Here is an 18,513-nt window from a genome sequence, read left to right on the forward strand (position 1 = left end):
ACACACACAATGATTTTTTTCTTTACTACTGCAAATCCATGGCTCGCAGTTACATTATTCTGCATGAGCTCAGTGAGGGTAATTAGTGCTATTGCCCATTTAAACACGTCTCTAAACGTCGATGCTGCCACACGCAGACTTTTAATGGACTGGAGGGAATATAACTCCCTTGTGATAACTGCGGGCCGATGGCACTTATGCTAATGCTTCACTTAAACATTCAAAATTATGCGGAGTTTCCAGTTTATTAGGCGCACCTATTAAGTACATTAAAAAATATCGATTAGGTGCATGTACAGCGCGCTCCACTATTATGTGCAGTTCTTGGTAAATATGAGCAAAAAAGGCTGTGACAAATTGTCTTTATTGGTGAACCATTTGATCTTTTGTTCAAAAAAATTCACAGAAATGATCTGCTCTTATGGATATCAAACTATTGCAAACACAACACAGGTTTATCCAAAATAAAATCTTTCTTAAATATAGGTGTGCAACAATTATTGGTACCCTTCTAGTCAATACTTTGTGCTACCTCCCTTTGCCAAGATAACAGCTCGGAGTCTTCTCCTATAATGCCTGATGAGGTTGGAGAATACATGGCGAGGGATCTGAGACCGTTCCTCCATACAGAATCTCTCCACATCCTTCAAATTTCGAGGTCCACGCTGGTGGACTCTCCTCTTCAGTTCACCCCACAGGTTTTCTATGGGGTTCAGGTCAGGGGACTGGGATGGACATGGCAGGACCTTGATTTTGTGGTCAGTAAACCATTTTTGTGTTGATTTTGATGGATGTTTTGGATCATTGTCCTGCTGGAAGATCCGACCACGGCCCATTTTAAGCTTTCTATCAGAGGCAGTCAGGTTTTCATTTAATATCTGTTCATATTTGATAGAGTCCATGATACCATGTATCCTAACAACATGTCCAGGTCCTCTGGTAGAAAAACAGCCCCAAAACATTAAAGATCCACCACCATATTTAACCGTGGGCATGAGGTACTTTTCCATATGGCTACCTCTCTGTGTGCACCAAAACCACCTCTGGTGTTTATTACCAAAAAGCTCTATTTTGGATTCATCTGACCATAGAACCCGATCCCATTTGAAGTTCCAGTAGTGTCTGGCAATCTGAAGACGCTTGAGTTTGTTTTTGGATGAGAGTAGAGGCTTTTTTCTTGAAATCCTTCCAAACAACTTGTGGTGATGTAGGTGACATCGGATTGTAGTTTTGGAGACTTTCTTTTTTTGTTTGTTTGTTGTTTTTTTTTAGGTTGCACTAGGGAACATTTATTCATTTTCATATGATTCATCTACATGTGACTCATCTCCATGCGACCCATTCTCATGCGATTCATATTCATGTGATTCATTTACATGTGATCCATTTTCATGTGATTCATCTACCTTTTTTCTTCTCTCCTCCCTTCCCTCTCCCAAACACCTCATCGAGAAGAAGAAAAACAAAACAAACAAACAAAACAAACAAAACAAAGGAAAACAAAATTAAAAGCACCAAAAACCCAAGTTTTGGAGACTTTCTGACCCCAAGACACAACTAACGCCTGTAATTCTCCAGCTGTGATCCTAGGAGATTTTTTTGGTCACTCAAATCATCCTCCATTTAACAAAAGATAAAAAGGTTCAACATTAAAGGCAATTTGTTCACAGCCTTCTTTGTTCATATTTACCAAGGGTGCCAATATTAGTGGAGACCACTGTACATCAAAATGATTACTAATCTCAAAGAGTGCACTCACATACAGTATACATTAACAATATGATCATTATTCTAAATCAAATTTTGTTAGATACCAGATTTCACAGCACACTATATATATATATATATATATATATATATATATATATGTATATATATATATATATATATATATATATATATATATATATACTGGAGTACTTTATTACATTCTAAGTATATTATAATATGGATTATTAATATTTTGAAGCTGTTCTGGCAGCTCATTGTGGACCAGAACCATAATAACACACTTAAATGATTTTATTTTTTATTTTATATTTTTTTTGTTATTGTCTGTATATATCAATGATAGCTGGAATAAAAATGCAATAGTCTCGGTACAGCACTGTTACAACAGTATGTGTGTTATTTAGTACATCTATAATAATTTAAAGAACGCCTAATGTTTAGTGAATAAATGAATAATTGTTATTATACCAAGTCTAGACAACAGATCTAGAAACAGTTTTTAAATGGTTATTGATGATTATTAATGAAAATGGTCATTGTTATATAGTTATATAAACAACAACCCCATTCACAATAAAGAATCTGAATAAGTTTGAACTTTGGGTACTTTGGGAACTTTGGGTACTTCTTTTTGATGGGCTTCTTGCAAAGCAACTGTAGAGGTTCATATATCATGTATTTAAAGAGAAATCTGACACCATGTAAGCATGACAATCCATATAATAATATGCTAATGAGTCTTTATTAATCACGTATACATTACAGCATGGTGAAATTGTTTTCTTCGCATACCCCAGCATGTCAGGAAGCTGGGGTCAGAGCGCAGGGTCAGCCATGATTCAGCATGTCGGATGAATTATTCTTTGTTATTATTAAAATATTTGGTTAGTTTGTTTACCAGATTATTTATCACACATCAGTGATTTCCTGTGCCATCCATAATGCATATCCGAGCAGAGAAGTGGCTAACTATCCCAACGCTGGGGTTATGTTGCGCTGGACAGTAAGGCTTGGTCCTCTTTAGCATACTGTTAGGGCTCTCAGATTCATCGTCACGCATCGTTCCAAATGACAAGTGCTGCATCGCAACACGCTCTCTGCATGAGTCTGTGTGAATCTTCTTCAGCGCTGAGCTGGTAATCAGAAGGGTCAAGTGGTAACACTGTGTCCCTGTTTTCTACTTATTACCGTGCTGCACTTGTCCTTGAAAAAGTTCAAGAGAATGTCAGAGATTGCTCCGCACATGCCGAGTTCCTGCCGAGGCCGAGACAAAGATGTCACTGGATCAATGAGACAATGTTAAAAACGAGGAAGGCTGCGTTTCTACGAAGCCTCAGCAGAAAGATGGTTACATCGATCCATTTACACACACACACATACAGTACACACACCGTTTAAAGCAAGACTCCGGTGTTATTTTTAACCCTAAGCTTTTACTGCATCTGTGCAAGGACAAGACGAGACACGTTTCCCTGTACCCAGGAAAGAATAGAAAACCTGTTTACTCCAAACTCGCTTATAATCAAAGTCTAAAATCAGTTCGATTCGGTCGAGAAACATTTAAAATATGCAAACGGTTCATGTAGAAGAAGAAGAAGATATAGATGTAGATGAATAAACGAATAAATTATGCTAATTCCAAACTTCAGTCGAACGGTAACGATTCAAGGACAGATGTGAGAGAAACACTGGAGCGTTATTAGATAAGTAAACCGTTTTTCCAGTTACTTGCACGCTCATGACGGGTTTGTGGTGTCCATGAGCGATCGGGCGAACGAATTACCTTTAGTTACATTGAGAACACTAAGTAACAATTATTTTTAAATAAATAAATAAACAAATAAATAAATAAATAAAAGGAGAGGACGGATCCCAGCGTAACAGTGTAACGTTAGCAGAACGTTTTCTGAGAGCATTCAAAACGTCAGGTGTGACGGTGCTCTGGGAACGTCTGCATAACGTTTCTGGACGTTCCTACGACTTTGCTGAAACATGTATGCTAACGTTTCTATAACGCTAGTTTAATATCTAACCGGGAACGCCGTGTACGAAAACGACGATTACATCATTTACATTTATTCATTTAGCAGACGCTTTTATCCAAAGCGACTTACAAATGAGGAAATAAAAGCGAAGCGATATATCAAGCGGAGAACATTTTGATCATAGATTGCGTGAGGGAACGTAAGCCTTCAGGAGAGAGTTGAGGTAGGAGGGTGCTGTTCCAGACAAGGTCTTGTACGTGAGCATCAAGGCCTTGAATTTGATCTACGGGAAGCCAGTGGAGGGAGATGAAGAGGGGATAAAAATGGACATGGGTTCTTTTGGGTTTCTTAGAACGTTGCAGAAATGTTATTTTTGTAATCTTACAGATTTTGTGGTGTTTGTTCGCTGGGATTACACAAATGTCATGTCAGGTCATGTTAAGTGAGGTTTTATTGTCATTCCTCCATACAGTTTGTATACACTAGGACGAAATGATGTTCCTTTGGGTCCATGGTGTAACACCGGACATTACGCAGGACTACATAAAGTGCAATACACGACAGTGTGAGACGAGCGCTTAGTGCTTACGTTTATTTTTGTTTAGGAAAAGAAAAAAAACATGACTGAAAATTTCTTTGAAAGCGATCGTTTACTTTATTTACTGATTCAATATACGACTTTGGATATAAGTGAGCTTTGAGTAAACACTTTTTCAAGTACACGCAAATCCCACATGCTACAGAGGACAGTAGACGATTAAAGATTCGATTAAAAACAGTGGAGTATTTCTTTGAACGCTCACGGATGCTTTTATCCTCCAGCAACAAAGCATTGGAGTTATTCTAGAATGATCGTCTGATCATCAAAATATTGGCTACACTTCTTTTAATCAGGGACCTGCTAAAGATTCGTGAAAGACATGATGAAAGAGCCGCAGTTATCAGGTTTAACCGAGTGTAAAATGTAATGATTTTTCATTATCGGGTGTCCACGTGTTCATGGACGGACAATGGAACTGACAGTGAATTAAAGAACGAGTCAAAGTCACGGTGGATAAACAGCTCTTCCTTCATACCCTGTCTCAGTTACACACACACAAAAGTTTTCAAGGACGTAATGGGCCAAGGCGAAGCAAGCCTGTAGACGAGTCAGACACGCAGCAGTGTTATAATCCCGATCTGACTGGGGAAATCAGAGTCTGAGGCAAACGCTGAGGCTAAACTCACTTCATATATAAGCCTCACATATGGAGGCAGACTTTCTGTACCACCTGGAGGGTGTAAGCGCGAGGGATAGAACAGACGAGAATGACTTCCAAGATAATGGGAATGAGGGATTAGGAAAGAGGAGAAACATGCAGAGAGAGAGAAAAATAGAACACGTGGAATTATGAATAGAGAGAAAGTGAGAGAGTGATAAAAATTGTGTGTGTGTGTGTGAGTGTGTGTGTGTAATGGTGGGGTGAGTGTGTTTGAAAGTATGTATGTCTATTACTGTTTGAATGTGAGTGTGTGTGTGTGTGTGTGTGTGTGTGTGTGTGTGTAGTGTGTAATGGGGGGGTGAGTGTGTTTGAAAGTATGTATGTCTATTACTGTTTGAATGTGAGTGTGTGTGTGTGTGTGTGTGTGTGTGTAGTGTGTAATGGGGGGGTGAGTGTGTTTGAAAGTATGTATGTCTATTATTGTTTGAGTGTGTGTGTGTGTGTGTGTGTGTGTGTGTGCAGTGCAGTTTGGTTCCCATCCTGTCATTTTCTCTCATCAGCAGTCATTACACACAGAGCAAAAGAGGGCACAGAACCAGAGAGCCGGCGGCCAATAGAAGAAAAAAAAAAGGACGACAAGAATGCATACACCAGTGTGTGTGTCTGAATCTAGTGTGCGTGTCTCCAACCAGTGTGTGTGTGTGCGTGTGTATGTGTGTGTGTGTGTGTGTGTGTGTCTGCATATTTGTGTAATTGTTTCGTGCTTTATTTATTATGACAAAATAACAACTGGACATTTTTGCCGTGTGGTGTGTGTGCATTATTTATATATTTATGAAGTATTTTGCATGTGTGTGTGAGAGAGAGACCGTGTGTGCGTGTGTGTGTGCGTGCGTGTGTGTGAGAATGTGCAAGAGAGTGAGTGAATCTGTTTAAGTTTTTGTGTGTATGTGTGTATTTAGAATACAGCAGTGTCGTTTCTGTCATGGAGCTTTACTTTAATTATACAGGAACAAAAAAACAATCAAAAGCAGCACAGGAAATGAAACAGTCTCAAAGAGTGGCCTTGATATACTGATATACTCTCTCTCTCTCTCTATCTCTGTCTCTCTATTTCTGTCTGTCTCTCTCTCTCTCTCTCTCTCTGTCTCTCTATCTCTGTCTCTCTCTCTCTCTGTCTCTCTCTGTCTCTCTCTCTCTGTCTCTCTATCGCTCTCTCTCTCTCTCTCTCTCTCTCTCTGTCTCTTTCTCTCTCTGTCTCTATCTCTCTCTGTCTATCTCTCTCTGTTTCTCTCTGTGTCTCTCTCTCTCTCTCTCTCTCTCTCTCTGTCTCTTTCTCTCTCTGTCTCTATCTCTCTCTGTCTATCTCTCTCTGTTTCTCTCTGTCTCTCTCTCTCTCTCTCTCTCTCTCTCCCAGATATGTCTTTCTGTTCACGTTCCCTCTCCATTTGTATTTTGTTGTATTGTATTTATTCAGTATACTCACTGATACATAATGTATGCTGCAACATGCAAGCACAGCATTTGTTTATCTCTATCGTTCACCCTCACACACACACACACACACACACACACACACACACGCACATGCACACCTACGAATCTTAAAAATCATATTTTACCTGGCTCTGACGTTTCATTGTCATGGTCAAAGGCCTCGATCACCAAGGAGAAGGATTTCTGAAAAGAAAAAAAAAAAAACAGAGAAGAAAGAATACTTTAATTGTGCCCACGTTATAACTACATTATGATCGCAGCACAGGTTTATGTATGAATATATCTGACTGTTTAAAAATAAAGCACAGTAAGCATTAGGTACTGTAAATACATCCTGTTATCTGTATTTATAGGAGCTTTTAACAATTAGATAGATAGATAGATAGATAGATAGATAGATAGATAGATAGATACATACATAAATATAACATTGCAGCCCCTCTGACTATACTTCACATACTACGTATATACTGCTGTAATACTGAGTATCAGTATCTGAGCTGATCCCGTGTTGTGACACTGGATCAGAAAATAAGACACATTCACTGACATATTTCCTGCATGTGATGTTTGACCACAATTTCACATGAACACAGGATACAATATGAACGCAGGACACTGCCATCACCTGATATTTTGGCAACAGAGCCTAGCAGAGAAGCGCTAACTATAGAATTGAGTATTTGGGTGCGTCTCAACCAGCTCCCTAGTTCAGCAGTCAGTGCACTGATCAGGGAGTCGGCCATTTTAAGGGCTGTTTCGATCGCGAAATCCTTCCAGACAGTGCATTATAATGTTCGCTGCTTAAAAAATCCCGCAATGCATCGCAAAAATCAGGGAGCGTCAATGCTGGAAATGACGTCATACTTTCTGAAGCCTCTCAGCGCTAAAAAGAAATGAAGGACGCTTAGCTGACTTCGTCTACAAATGTGAGTAGCTTGTTATCGTTGATTTCTTACATTAGCGATGTTTTATCTTCATTTGACATTCTATATACGGTTTGTTTGAGTCTAACGACTTTTAAGTGTTTCATTAATTTCAGATCTACTAGATAGCCTACGATCCTGCTCGAAGTACCATGACAGAAACGCACGTGATTAAGCTAACAAATTTACATGACATATGAATGTTGGAAAGATATCGGTCCTGCCTGTTGGTGATAAACGCCAGTGGTGAAGTTTTAGTCATGTCACTAGACATTGAGGCATCAGTGTCCCAATGCGTAGGGATCCAGGGTCCTTACCAGTGCCCGAACTCGTGTACACGATTTACTGATTCCCGATCTAGGGAACTAGGGAGCTGATTGAGACGCACCTTTTGTCAATACTCAGAGATCTAATAATGTAAGAAATGTGAGATTGAGATGCATGATCTTATAATGTAAACGTCCGCCGATAACACGCTGCCTTAATTCGCGATATTTCCATGTACTCTCATTGATATTAGGCAGCATGAGAGGACTACTGAGGTTCAACACTTCTGCACCAGATCTCAACCGTACTCAGCTGTCTAGTACGCAACAAAGTAAGAAAAATCTTATTCGGTAAATAATCAACTCATATATCAATTAGCAAGTCTATGCTAATCAGAATATTTGAAATAAAAATGTAATAGCTCTACGACGGTACACAGGAAGGATTCATTCTATTAAGCAAGCATGTGGAATTTTGCATGAACGTGTGCATGACACTTTTGTTCCCCCCAAATTCATTTCCAGACTGAATCTCAAATCTTTGTCTTGAAATTCACTCATGAAAATTGAACCATGTGTAATCCCTGATGAAGTGTCAGCACCCTGATTCAGCCATGTAGAACAAGCAGCACTCAATATTGGGCAAATGGACAGATAAAACACAAATAGCTTTGATTTGGTGTGTGTGTGTGTGTGTGAGAGAGAGAGAGAGAGAGAGAGAGAGAGAGAGAGTAGAGAGAGAGAGCATCATAAATGAATTATTCAAACCCATACTCTCCTTCTCCAGAGAAGCAATGAGAGAAAGCCTGCATCTGCCATGCAAATAAGGCAGCAGTAGTTTTCTAACCGGCAGTGTGGATGTGCCGTCACGCTGCCTCTCATGTACCCAGTGTCAACTGGAGGATGGAGGGATGGAGGCAGTAAAGGGCAAAAGAACCAGCCAGGAGTGCAAGCCCAGTGCAAAGTGAACGTTCGCTCACAAATGAATCAAGAAGATGAATGTGGAGCATGCTGTAGTATTTCTGTTACTGGTTATCAGTGCTACTTCCCAATGTTAATTCCAATCTGTATTTTGTATCTCTGCATCATTGTTTCATTTATATAGCAACACCATGCAAATGAACTGACTCACAACTTAACACACACACAAACACACACACACACACACACACACACACACACACACAATAGCCCACCTCATGAGCATCATTAAATAAACAGCCAGGAACAAAGACTAGTTTCTCTCTCTCTCTGTCTCTCTCTCTCTCACACACACACATGCAAACATCAACATCTGTGATTATGTAGAGAGTGCCTTGTCCAGCTCTCTGCCTACAATGTCTCTGAACTCAGCACTTGGTGGACATGAGTGGAGATGGAGAAGTGGTGGCTCAGTGGTGAAAGGTCAGGAGTTCAGGCCCCAGCACTGCCAAGCTACCACTAATGGGGCCTTTGGGCAAGGCCCTTAACCCTTAACTGCTCAGTTGTATGAATGAGATAAATGTAAGTCAATCTGGACAAGGGCATCTGCCAAATGCCATGCCACATGAAAATGTGCTGAAAACAGTGTAACACTTAAGGATTTCCGACGTTACCCACAATGCTGTTTGACTAAGTTATCCCAGTGGGATTTAGCCCTTACTTTATTTACATCTAAAGAACACTGAGGAGGTTTCGTCCTTCAGTCTTTCCAGCTCTCTCACCTCCTCATCTGCCATAAATGTAAATGTAGATCGCTACCTAGCCAAGATGAATCTCTGCCATAACTCAGCGCAAGCTACACTGCATTCTGGAAATCTGAGTGCTGACACCACTACGTCTGTGCTCAATTTCTCATTAATATGAGAACCTCCAGTAGTGGGGGTTCAAATCCCGTCTCCGCCCTGTGTGCACGGAGCTTTCATGTTCTCCCTGTGCTTTGGGGGTTCCCTCACAGTGCTCCAGTTTCCTCCCCGAGTCGAAAGAGGCTGATTGGCATTTCCAAATTGTCCGTAGTGTGTGAGTGTGTGTGATTGTGCCCTGTGATGGGTTGGCACTCTGCCCAGGGTGTCCCCTGCCTGGAATAGGCTCCAGGCTCTCCAACGACCCTGTATAGGATAAGCGGTATGGAAAATGGATGGATGGATGGATGGATGGATGGTGAGTCAGAAAAGAAGCTCTTTATATGACTTTATTTGCAATGGATTCAACAAAATGTCTCTCATTTAGTTTCTGATCAATTTTGCATGAAATATGATTCCATTTAAGGGCAAGTAGTCATAGTGCTATCACTCGCACTCTACTATATTTCTTGACCTCTCTCTCTCTATCTCTCTCACACACACACACACGCTCTGGGATCATAAGACAGTATGGATATGAAAGTGATAAACAGTATATGGGATCATATTAAACTCTGGAATCTAGAGGACATCAATCAGGAGAAAGTGTCATAACACCTCAGCTGCCAAGACTTCACCTTTTGTCTATGGGTTTTATTAGAAACAAACCCCCAGCACCCACCCACCCACCCACACACACACACACACACACACACACACACACACACACACACACACACACACACACACACACAGAGTAAGATCTCGGGATAAGCTGAAACCCACGTAATAAATGCGTTTAAAGCAGGGAGTGCCAAAAAAGCTCCATATTTCATTCTGAAACTAAGAAGCACTAGTTTGCACAAAAAAAAACTAAATCATATTAAAATTGCAATCTTAAAACTCAGTGCAATTCAATTCAAGAACAGTGTTACTTTCGATTCTACAGTATTTGTGTGCAACTGCATAAAAATCTGCACAACCCCTGCACCACTATCCATTTGTCCACTGTGACCAATCAGAATAAATGCTGTATCACATTCTCTCATATGCACCCGAAGCGCAGTGAGTGTACTGATGAAAAAGGGGAGAAACAATGTTGGAAATCTGTGAGTGAATTTTTAAAGCACTCAAACATTGTGAGAAAGGACAGATTTGCACTAAATAAACGTTTAATATTACAGTGAGGGAATTAAGTATTGAACGCGTCACCATTTTTTTCAGTAAATATATTTCCAATGAGGCTATTCACATGAAATTTTCACCAGACATCAGTATTAACTCAAGTAATCTGGAAATATAAAGAATTCACACCATTAAAGTCCATAAATGAAGTTATGTGTAATAAAGAGGAATGACACGGGGAAAAAAGTATTGAACACGTTAACTGAAATGTATTTAATACTTAGTGGAGAAGCCTTTGTTTGTAATGACAGCTTCAAGACGCTTCCTGAGAAGACAAAATGTCACAGATTTTCACAAATGTCACAGATCTCCACTTTGGCAGATGCCATAAATGTAAGTCAGAGTGACTTACATTTATCTCATTCATACAACTGAGCGGTTGAGGGTTAAGGGCCTTGTCCAAGGTAGTGGACAGCTTAGCAGTGCTGGGGCTTGAACTCCTGACCTTTCACCACTGAGCCACCACTTCTCCATCTCCACTCATGTCCACCAAGTGCTGAGTTCAGAGACATTGTAGGCAGAGAGCTGGACAAGGCACTCTCTACATAATCACAGATGTTGATGTTTGCATGTGTGTGTGTGAGAGAGAGAGACAGAGAGAGAGAAACTAGTCTTTGTTCCTGGCTGTTTATTTAATGATGCTCACAGATGTTGATTTTTGTAGGTGTGTGTGTGTGTGTGTGTTATACTACACACCATGTTTGGAGAAAAAATGGCACTGCACATCACCCTAAAAACACTATACCAACAGTGAAGTTTGGAGGTGGAAGCATCATGGTGTGGGGCTGTTTTTCATCACATGGTACTGACACACTTCATATAATTGAAGGAACGATGAATGGAGCCCTTTACCGGGAGATTCTTGAGAAGAATCTGCTGCCATCCACCAGGATGATGAAGATGAGAAGGAAACTCTCATTCGGTTTCAGAGAAAATAAATTAAGGTGTTAGAATGGCCCAGTCAATCACCTGACTTGAATCCAATTGAACAAGATTTAAAGACGATATGTTTAGAAGAACGGGCCAAAATCACACCTGAATACTGCGGCCCATTAATTTCTTCCTACAGGAAGCGTCTTGAAGCTGTCATTACAAACAAAGCCCTCTCCACTAAGTATTAAATTAATTTCATTTAACGTGTTCAATACTTTTTTCCCTTTGTCATTCCTCTTCATTACACATAACTTCATTTATGGACTTTAATGTTGTGAATTCTTTATATTTCCAGATTTCTTGAGTTAATACTGATGTCTGGTGAAAATTTCATGTGAATAGCCTCATTGGAAATATATTTACTGAAAAAAATGGTGACGCGTCCAATACTTAATTCCCCCACTCTATGTACTGAATACTGATATGGCTTAATCAGGACCAATTTTCCCTCATAAATTTATGAGCTTATGAGTTGTTACTATCTAAAGAGAACCATTTCTATGACTAATTATTTAACAAGCTGCTACTATTGGTCAAATGGGAGGCAGTGGCGGCTTGGCGGTTAAGGCTCTGGGTTACTGATCAGAAGGTCAGGGGTTCAGGCCCCAGTGCTGCCAGGCTGCCACTGTTGGGCCCTTGAGCAAGGCCCTTGACCCTCTCTCATGGCTGACCCTGCGCTCTGACCCACACTTCCTGGCATGCTGAGGTATGCGAAGACAAGAATTTCACTGTGCTGTAATGTATATGTGACAAATAATGAATCATTATCAACATTGCCAGTTTCCATTTAACACGCTGCACTCTTGGCACCTTAATATGATTGATATCAAATAGCAGTTGTTGTTTTGTTTTGGGTTTGTTTTGCTCAGGATTAACAGGATTATATTAAATCAGTAATTCAAGTAATGCAAATGAGCTACAATTCATAATTCACATTCAGTAATCCAATTACTACTGAGGGAAGTGTTAGCTCAGCTGTTAAAACCCTGCTAGTAGTGTGAGTTCAAATCCGAGCATAGCAAGAGACACGGTAACTTGGACAACGTACTGAATCCTGAACTCTTCAACTGTTTAGCTCAATGTGAGGATTTTACTCTCACTGGTGTGTAAGTTAATTATAATAATAGTAATAATAGTAATAATAATATTAACGTTCAAATACATGCAGCATCTAAACTTTTACATCCAGCATCTGAATCAGTTTTTTTTTTTTTTTGTATATAATAATATACATGTCCTCATCGTCATGCTGATGAGGACATGACCTAACCTGTACGGCCATTTAGCCTACTCACACAGAAAACAGGATTACCCTGAACAAGAGTAGATGAGGCTATTGAAATTCACAAAAGACAGACTTAGGCGAGACCCTGTGAAGCACAATCAAGAGTGTGTATGTGTATATGTGTGTGTGTGTGTGTGTTTGGTAAGGAGGTCATCGTGTATAGAATATGCTCTGTGGCTTTTTGGCTTGTGTTTAAGCACAGGGACATACCGACGGAAGTGATGAGGAAGCGAGAGTGTCTAAAGCAAAGTCACACACACACACACACACAGTTACATCAGTCATGGCCCAGTTCCAGATCTTCATCGTCCACCTTTCCGGTCCTCTATTTTCTGTCTGTGTGTAATGCCATGTCAGCATGCAGAAGCAAATGATTCAAGAATGAAAAAAGGGTGCATGTGGAACACTGTTTATCTATCTATCTCTCTCTCTCACACACACACACACGCACACACACACAGTCAGAGGATGGGTGTATGAGCAGACACTCCCACGTCATGGGTCAAATTCATAAACTTGCAAAATCCTGTAACTCTTTAGCAACCACATCCTGGCTCTGTGTGAACAACTCTGTTAAACTGTGATGCAAAACTCACCCATAAAAACACACCAGCATTTTTTCAACCTAATCTTTATCATCCATCCATTTTCCATACCGCTTATCCTACACAGGGTCACAGGGAGCCTGGAGCCTATCCCAGGGAACTCGGGGCACAAGGCAGGGGACACCCTGGACGGGGTGCGAACCCGTCACACAATCACACACCCATTCACACATTAACTTTGAAATGCCGATCTGTCTACAAAGCATGTCTTTGGACTGGGGGAGAAAACCGGAGTACCCGGAGAAAACCCCTGAAGCACAGGGAGAACATGCAAACTACAACGGACAAGAATTCCGACACTTTCTCAGGTACGTACAATGAAGAAAAAAACCCCCAAGTGACTCGAACCTCGCTGATAACAAAAACCTCTCAGAGTTGTTGCTGGGGAGTGAATAAACATTCCAAGAAAGCTATATTTGTAGATCGCTTTCATGCAATCGTTAGTTCAAGTTTGTAAATCTGTATAATTTGTCTAATTATTTTTCAGTGGGAAGTATTAGTGAATCGCTTCGAAGTAAACACGGACATGACCAGTTGGTCTTTTTTGCCAGATAGTGCATGGATACCAGAATGGCTTGTTATTACGTTTATTACTCTACTGTTGGATTAAGTTACATAAAACTACATCAGAACGCTTTCTCGGAGACTTTCCCTGTCGAAGTTTGCATTATTTTACTGCACATTTGCATTATAAGCGTGTCCTAAACTGCAAGACCAGTATCGTAGGGTTAATGTATATATATATATATATATTTTATATCTTTTTACAAACCATGATGTACTGTATCAGATCAAGGAAGAACCCAAAACCAAATAATTCTAATATCAGGAAATCGACGTCAATGTGCAAGCTCAGATATAGGCAGAGAAAATTAGGAATGTTGAACATTTCTATCATTGCATTATTGAGGCATGTAACACCACTTCTGACATCGTTAGCCGCATGTTTATAGACTGGTTCTTACACTGACGTTTGTATAATCAGAAAAATGGTAGAGATATGGAGCACGTTCTGTAAATGATAGCTTTTATTTTGGTATTTCATCTAATTCTGGACTTACGGGACACCATAAGTATAGAGTCACACATCTGAAACAATTATTCACAGAATTCAGAATTCAACGACCCAGACTTTTATTATACAAATTACTGTGCTTTTTCTCACTACAGGGAAACATGTCCTTGTCTGTGCTAATCACACGTAGGCTACAGATAACGATTCAGTTGAAAAACACTCGAGTATTCCTTTAAAGAGCACCTATTATGGTTTTGAAACATGTCGAATTTTGTTTTAAAGCTCTCATATGATAGATTTACATGCATCCGAGGTCACACTTTAATGTGTTCATAATTTAAACTGCAGCATTACCTTTTTTCTCCCAGTGTCACAAACGACTCATTAAATGATACGTTTTAAAAAGGATTCGTTCTAAACACCTCCTTTCAGAGAGCATACCATGCTCTGATTGGTCAGACGTCCCAGTCTGTCGTGATTGGTCTACCGCTGTCAGCGAGCAGCCAATGAAGACCAGAGGCGGGGCTTTTTGTTACAAACCTACATAGTTTAGTACAGGAAGTAAAGTCTGGAATCACTAACGACTCGTTTCAGCTGTTCAAAATCGGTTCCTTCTTTTGGGAGTCGATCATTCAGTTTGTCGTGCGCTTTGATTTTTGAAACTTTGCAGACTTTTTACATTCACAAACAACTAAATAACACACTAAATGAAAGGGAATATTTGAAAAACCATAACAGGTGCACTTTAAAGTACATCCTGTTTACAGCCATTTGTTTAGTTGTCAGTCTTGACAAGAAGACAGTATAGTAACACACAACATTACATAGTGAAACACACTGTGTGCAAATGAAGGTAGGACAATTCAAGTAATATTACTGTCAGGTCTGTGTCAGTGCACAGCCTAGCTAATGTCCTAGAGGAGCACAACATATCTTCACAGCAAATAAAACCATCTGAATGCTGATCATTCTTGTCTGAACCTTCTGGGAAAAATGGAGGCATGTGTGGATGTGTACTGTATCGCTCTCTCTGTATGTGTGTGTGTGTGTGTGTGTGTGTGTGTGTGTGTGTGTCTAACAGGGTTAATCCAGTATACTCTGGTCTGAGTTCTTTCCCACAGGGATCAGGAAGGCTTCTGTGACGTATGCCTGTCTGACTGGATGTCTGTGCCCCAGTGTCCTAATCTTTCTCACACACCCCACCCACATGGACATACACACACATCCCAAAAATACACAGCCAAATTAAGAAGAGAGGCAAACATTCACAGATGCAGGAAGATTACACTGTAAACAACAGCAACGATAAAAAAACACACTGGCAGAGATAAGATCAGAGACACGGTCTTGACTTTTTTTTTTTTTTTAACTATTTGGGACAATGATATCAGCAGTGATGACAAAGCACGGGCTTATGTGGTGCCTTAACGTCCATAACAGTGTATATATGTGTGTGTGTGTGGATGTTTGTCTATCTGCAGAGATGATAAATGCTGCGTTACACCTACAGCATCAGCTTAAAATGCATGCTGGATTCCGTCTAGCTGCAGAAATGATTAATGCTGTGTTATTTCTACAAAAACAGATGGACTTAAAATGCTTATCCAGCATCCATGATGCTGCTGTTTATACACAGCCAGTGTCACGGGAGTCATGTGCATCGACTTCAGTCTTGAAACGACTTGAGCTCCGACTATTTATAACTACTTATGATGTAAGAGAAAACAGACACTTGTCTCACGGACCTTCCTCAACGCTAAACGTGGAAATAAAGATGTAGGAAAACACCATATGTCTTTCATGAATCGATTAAAGATTGGGAATCCGTTGTGGTATAAGAGGAACAAAGCACTACAGGGTGGAATAAATCACTCTGCTTCGTGTCGAGCCGCATCGCACTAGCGCTTGATGGAATATTTTCCTATATAGGATCATGTTTTATACCTTACACAAGCAGCAGCCGTCGTGCTCGTCGTTTCAGCGTGTTCATCCTGTGCAGTAATTACCTCCTAGAGGACACTCGTATATTAACTAGCATGAGTATGTTTTAAAAGCAGCCTGAGGATATGTGGATGCATGTTGCCGCTACTCTTTTGGGAAGCCGGCTGTCTCGGACACAAAAAACGAGCACGTGAAAAATGGAAGGAATATAGCAAAACAGCCATGTATCACACAAATTAGTTTCCCATTCGCCAGCCTCCCACCTCGCTATGCTTTCATTAGACGAACAAGACTTGTGTTTACATCTGTCTCGCCATGGCTGCGTTTGTAGAAGGAACTAGTCCGTTCTGTTCTCCACTTTCTCTTCCTCTCCAGTGTCAAATGATCTCTTACGGTGTTGGATTGCGTCCAGCTGGACTTATATAAGCGCTAAAGGTGTTTATGTAACACTACAAATTTTGCCGTGTGCCATTTATTTCCATCTATATCTACGGCTAAGTTTGCACTACAAGCCTGTTCAATTCAAATTTACTGCTAGAATTAGATTAGCGTATTAACACGATCTTTTTAACGTGCCCGATCGTTTTCGCTTTTAATGTACGTACGTCGTACGTCGTGGGTCGACTGCAAGGGACAGAAAAATCAATCCGAGGGTGAGCAGGTGAAAAAGAAGGCCAGCATTTTAAACATGGTTTTAGGAGGCGATGGAGAGAAAGGCTGCGTTCGGGACTAGCTGTTACAGTGAATTTGAGTTGAACGGACGTAAAACTCTGTGGTGTCTAGCCTTCTTAACAACGTCACTGCATTACGCCAGAGGCGAGACAGCGACGGAATACCTCAACTGGCTGTAATGTAGACACAAAAAGAGTGATTAAGACTGTAGGAAATTATTGAGAAGTATGCATTATATTATAACACAAAAACAATTAGATTTAAACAACTCCCTGGCAACAAAATATTACAACTCCAATTCCAAAAAAGTTGGGACGCTGTGTAAAATGTAAATAAAAACAGAATGCGATCATTTGCAAATCTCATAAAACCCCATACGTTATTCACAGTAGAACATACAGAAACAGAATTAAAGCAGGTAAAGGGAGGGCGTCTCTTCATGGCACAGGTTTTGTCACTGTCGTCTGCGCCGAATATTTTTAGAGCCATCGTACAAAATTGCCTAAAGTATAACATAAACTACTGTGAATTGTCGATGTTATGCGTCGTTACTATACAGTTGAGGTCACAAGTTTGCATACTCCTTAATAATAATAATAATAATAATAATAATAATAATAATAATAATGGCATTTTGTTTTTTTATTTAGTTCTGCCCTGAATAAACTATTTCACATAACACATGTTCACATATAGTCCACAAGACACAATAATAACTGAATTTACACACATGAACCAGTTCAAAAGTTTACACACGCTTGATTCGTAATACTGTGTGTTGTTACCTGGATGACAAATGACTGTTTTTATGTTTTCTGATAGATGTTTGTCCTGAGCAGTTAAACTGCCCACTGTAAATTGTTGTTATTTTGTTTAAAGAGCTTCATTTAGTGCTGCCTTCAGAAGCTACGTAAGATATTTACATGTTTCCCAGAAGACAAAATGATAAAAATTTGTTATGATCCCTGTTATAATTATTATTATTTTAAATTATTAACATTTTGTAGATTCTGCAAGGCGTATGTAAACTTATGACCTCAACTGTAGAAACCGATGTGGATATGCAAGTAAACATGGGTTAAACATGGATTAGGGTTAACCCTAACCCTAACCCTATCAATGTTCCAGAATAGCTATCCTGTGTCTGAATCCGGCATTTCCTGTAATGCCATCGGGACACATTGCAAATAAAGTAACCGACTGATTTGGGAAGACATTAAGAGATAGAGAGCTCTTTAAGAAACGACGATGATAGCGGCACCTCTTGAATCTTTACGGAATTCTAGCTGATTATTTCTCATACACTTCATTGAGATTAATGAGTTCATCATTCCTTGTACTGACTTTTTCGAATATAAGCATAACAATAGTATAATAGTACACGTACAAGTCACTGTCCTGCTGCCTGACCAACTTTCTCTTGAGATTCAGATCATGAACAGATGTCCTG

General features: G+C 40.0%; 1 protein-coding gene across 1 annotated transcript in view; it reads right to left on the reverse strand.

Moving 5' to 3' along the window:
• LOC128606972 (protein jagged-1b) overlaps window positions 1–18,513 on the reverse strand; it is a 59,544-nt gene that overhangs the window by 14,225 nt on the left and 26,806 nt on the right. Inside the window, exon 3 of the mRNA XM_053623555.1 lies at window positions 6,541–6,598. Within this exon, the coding sequence (XP_053479530.1) occupies window positions 6,541–6,598 (58 nt within the window). The remainder of the gene's footprint in view (window positions 1–6,540; window positions 6,599–18,513) is intronic.

This window comes from Ictalurus furcatus, chromosome 4, assembly GCF_023375685.1.
Source record: "Ictalurus furcatus strain D&B chromosome 4, Billie_1.0, whole genome shotgun sequence".
Classification (NCBI taxonomy): Eukaryota; Metazoa; Chordata; class Actinopteri; order Siluriformes; family Ictaluridae; genus Ictalurus; species Ictalurus furcatus.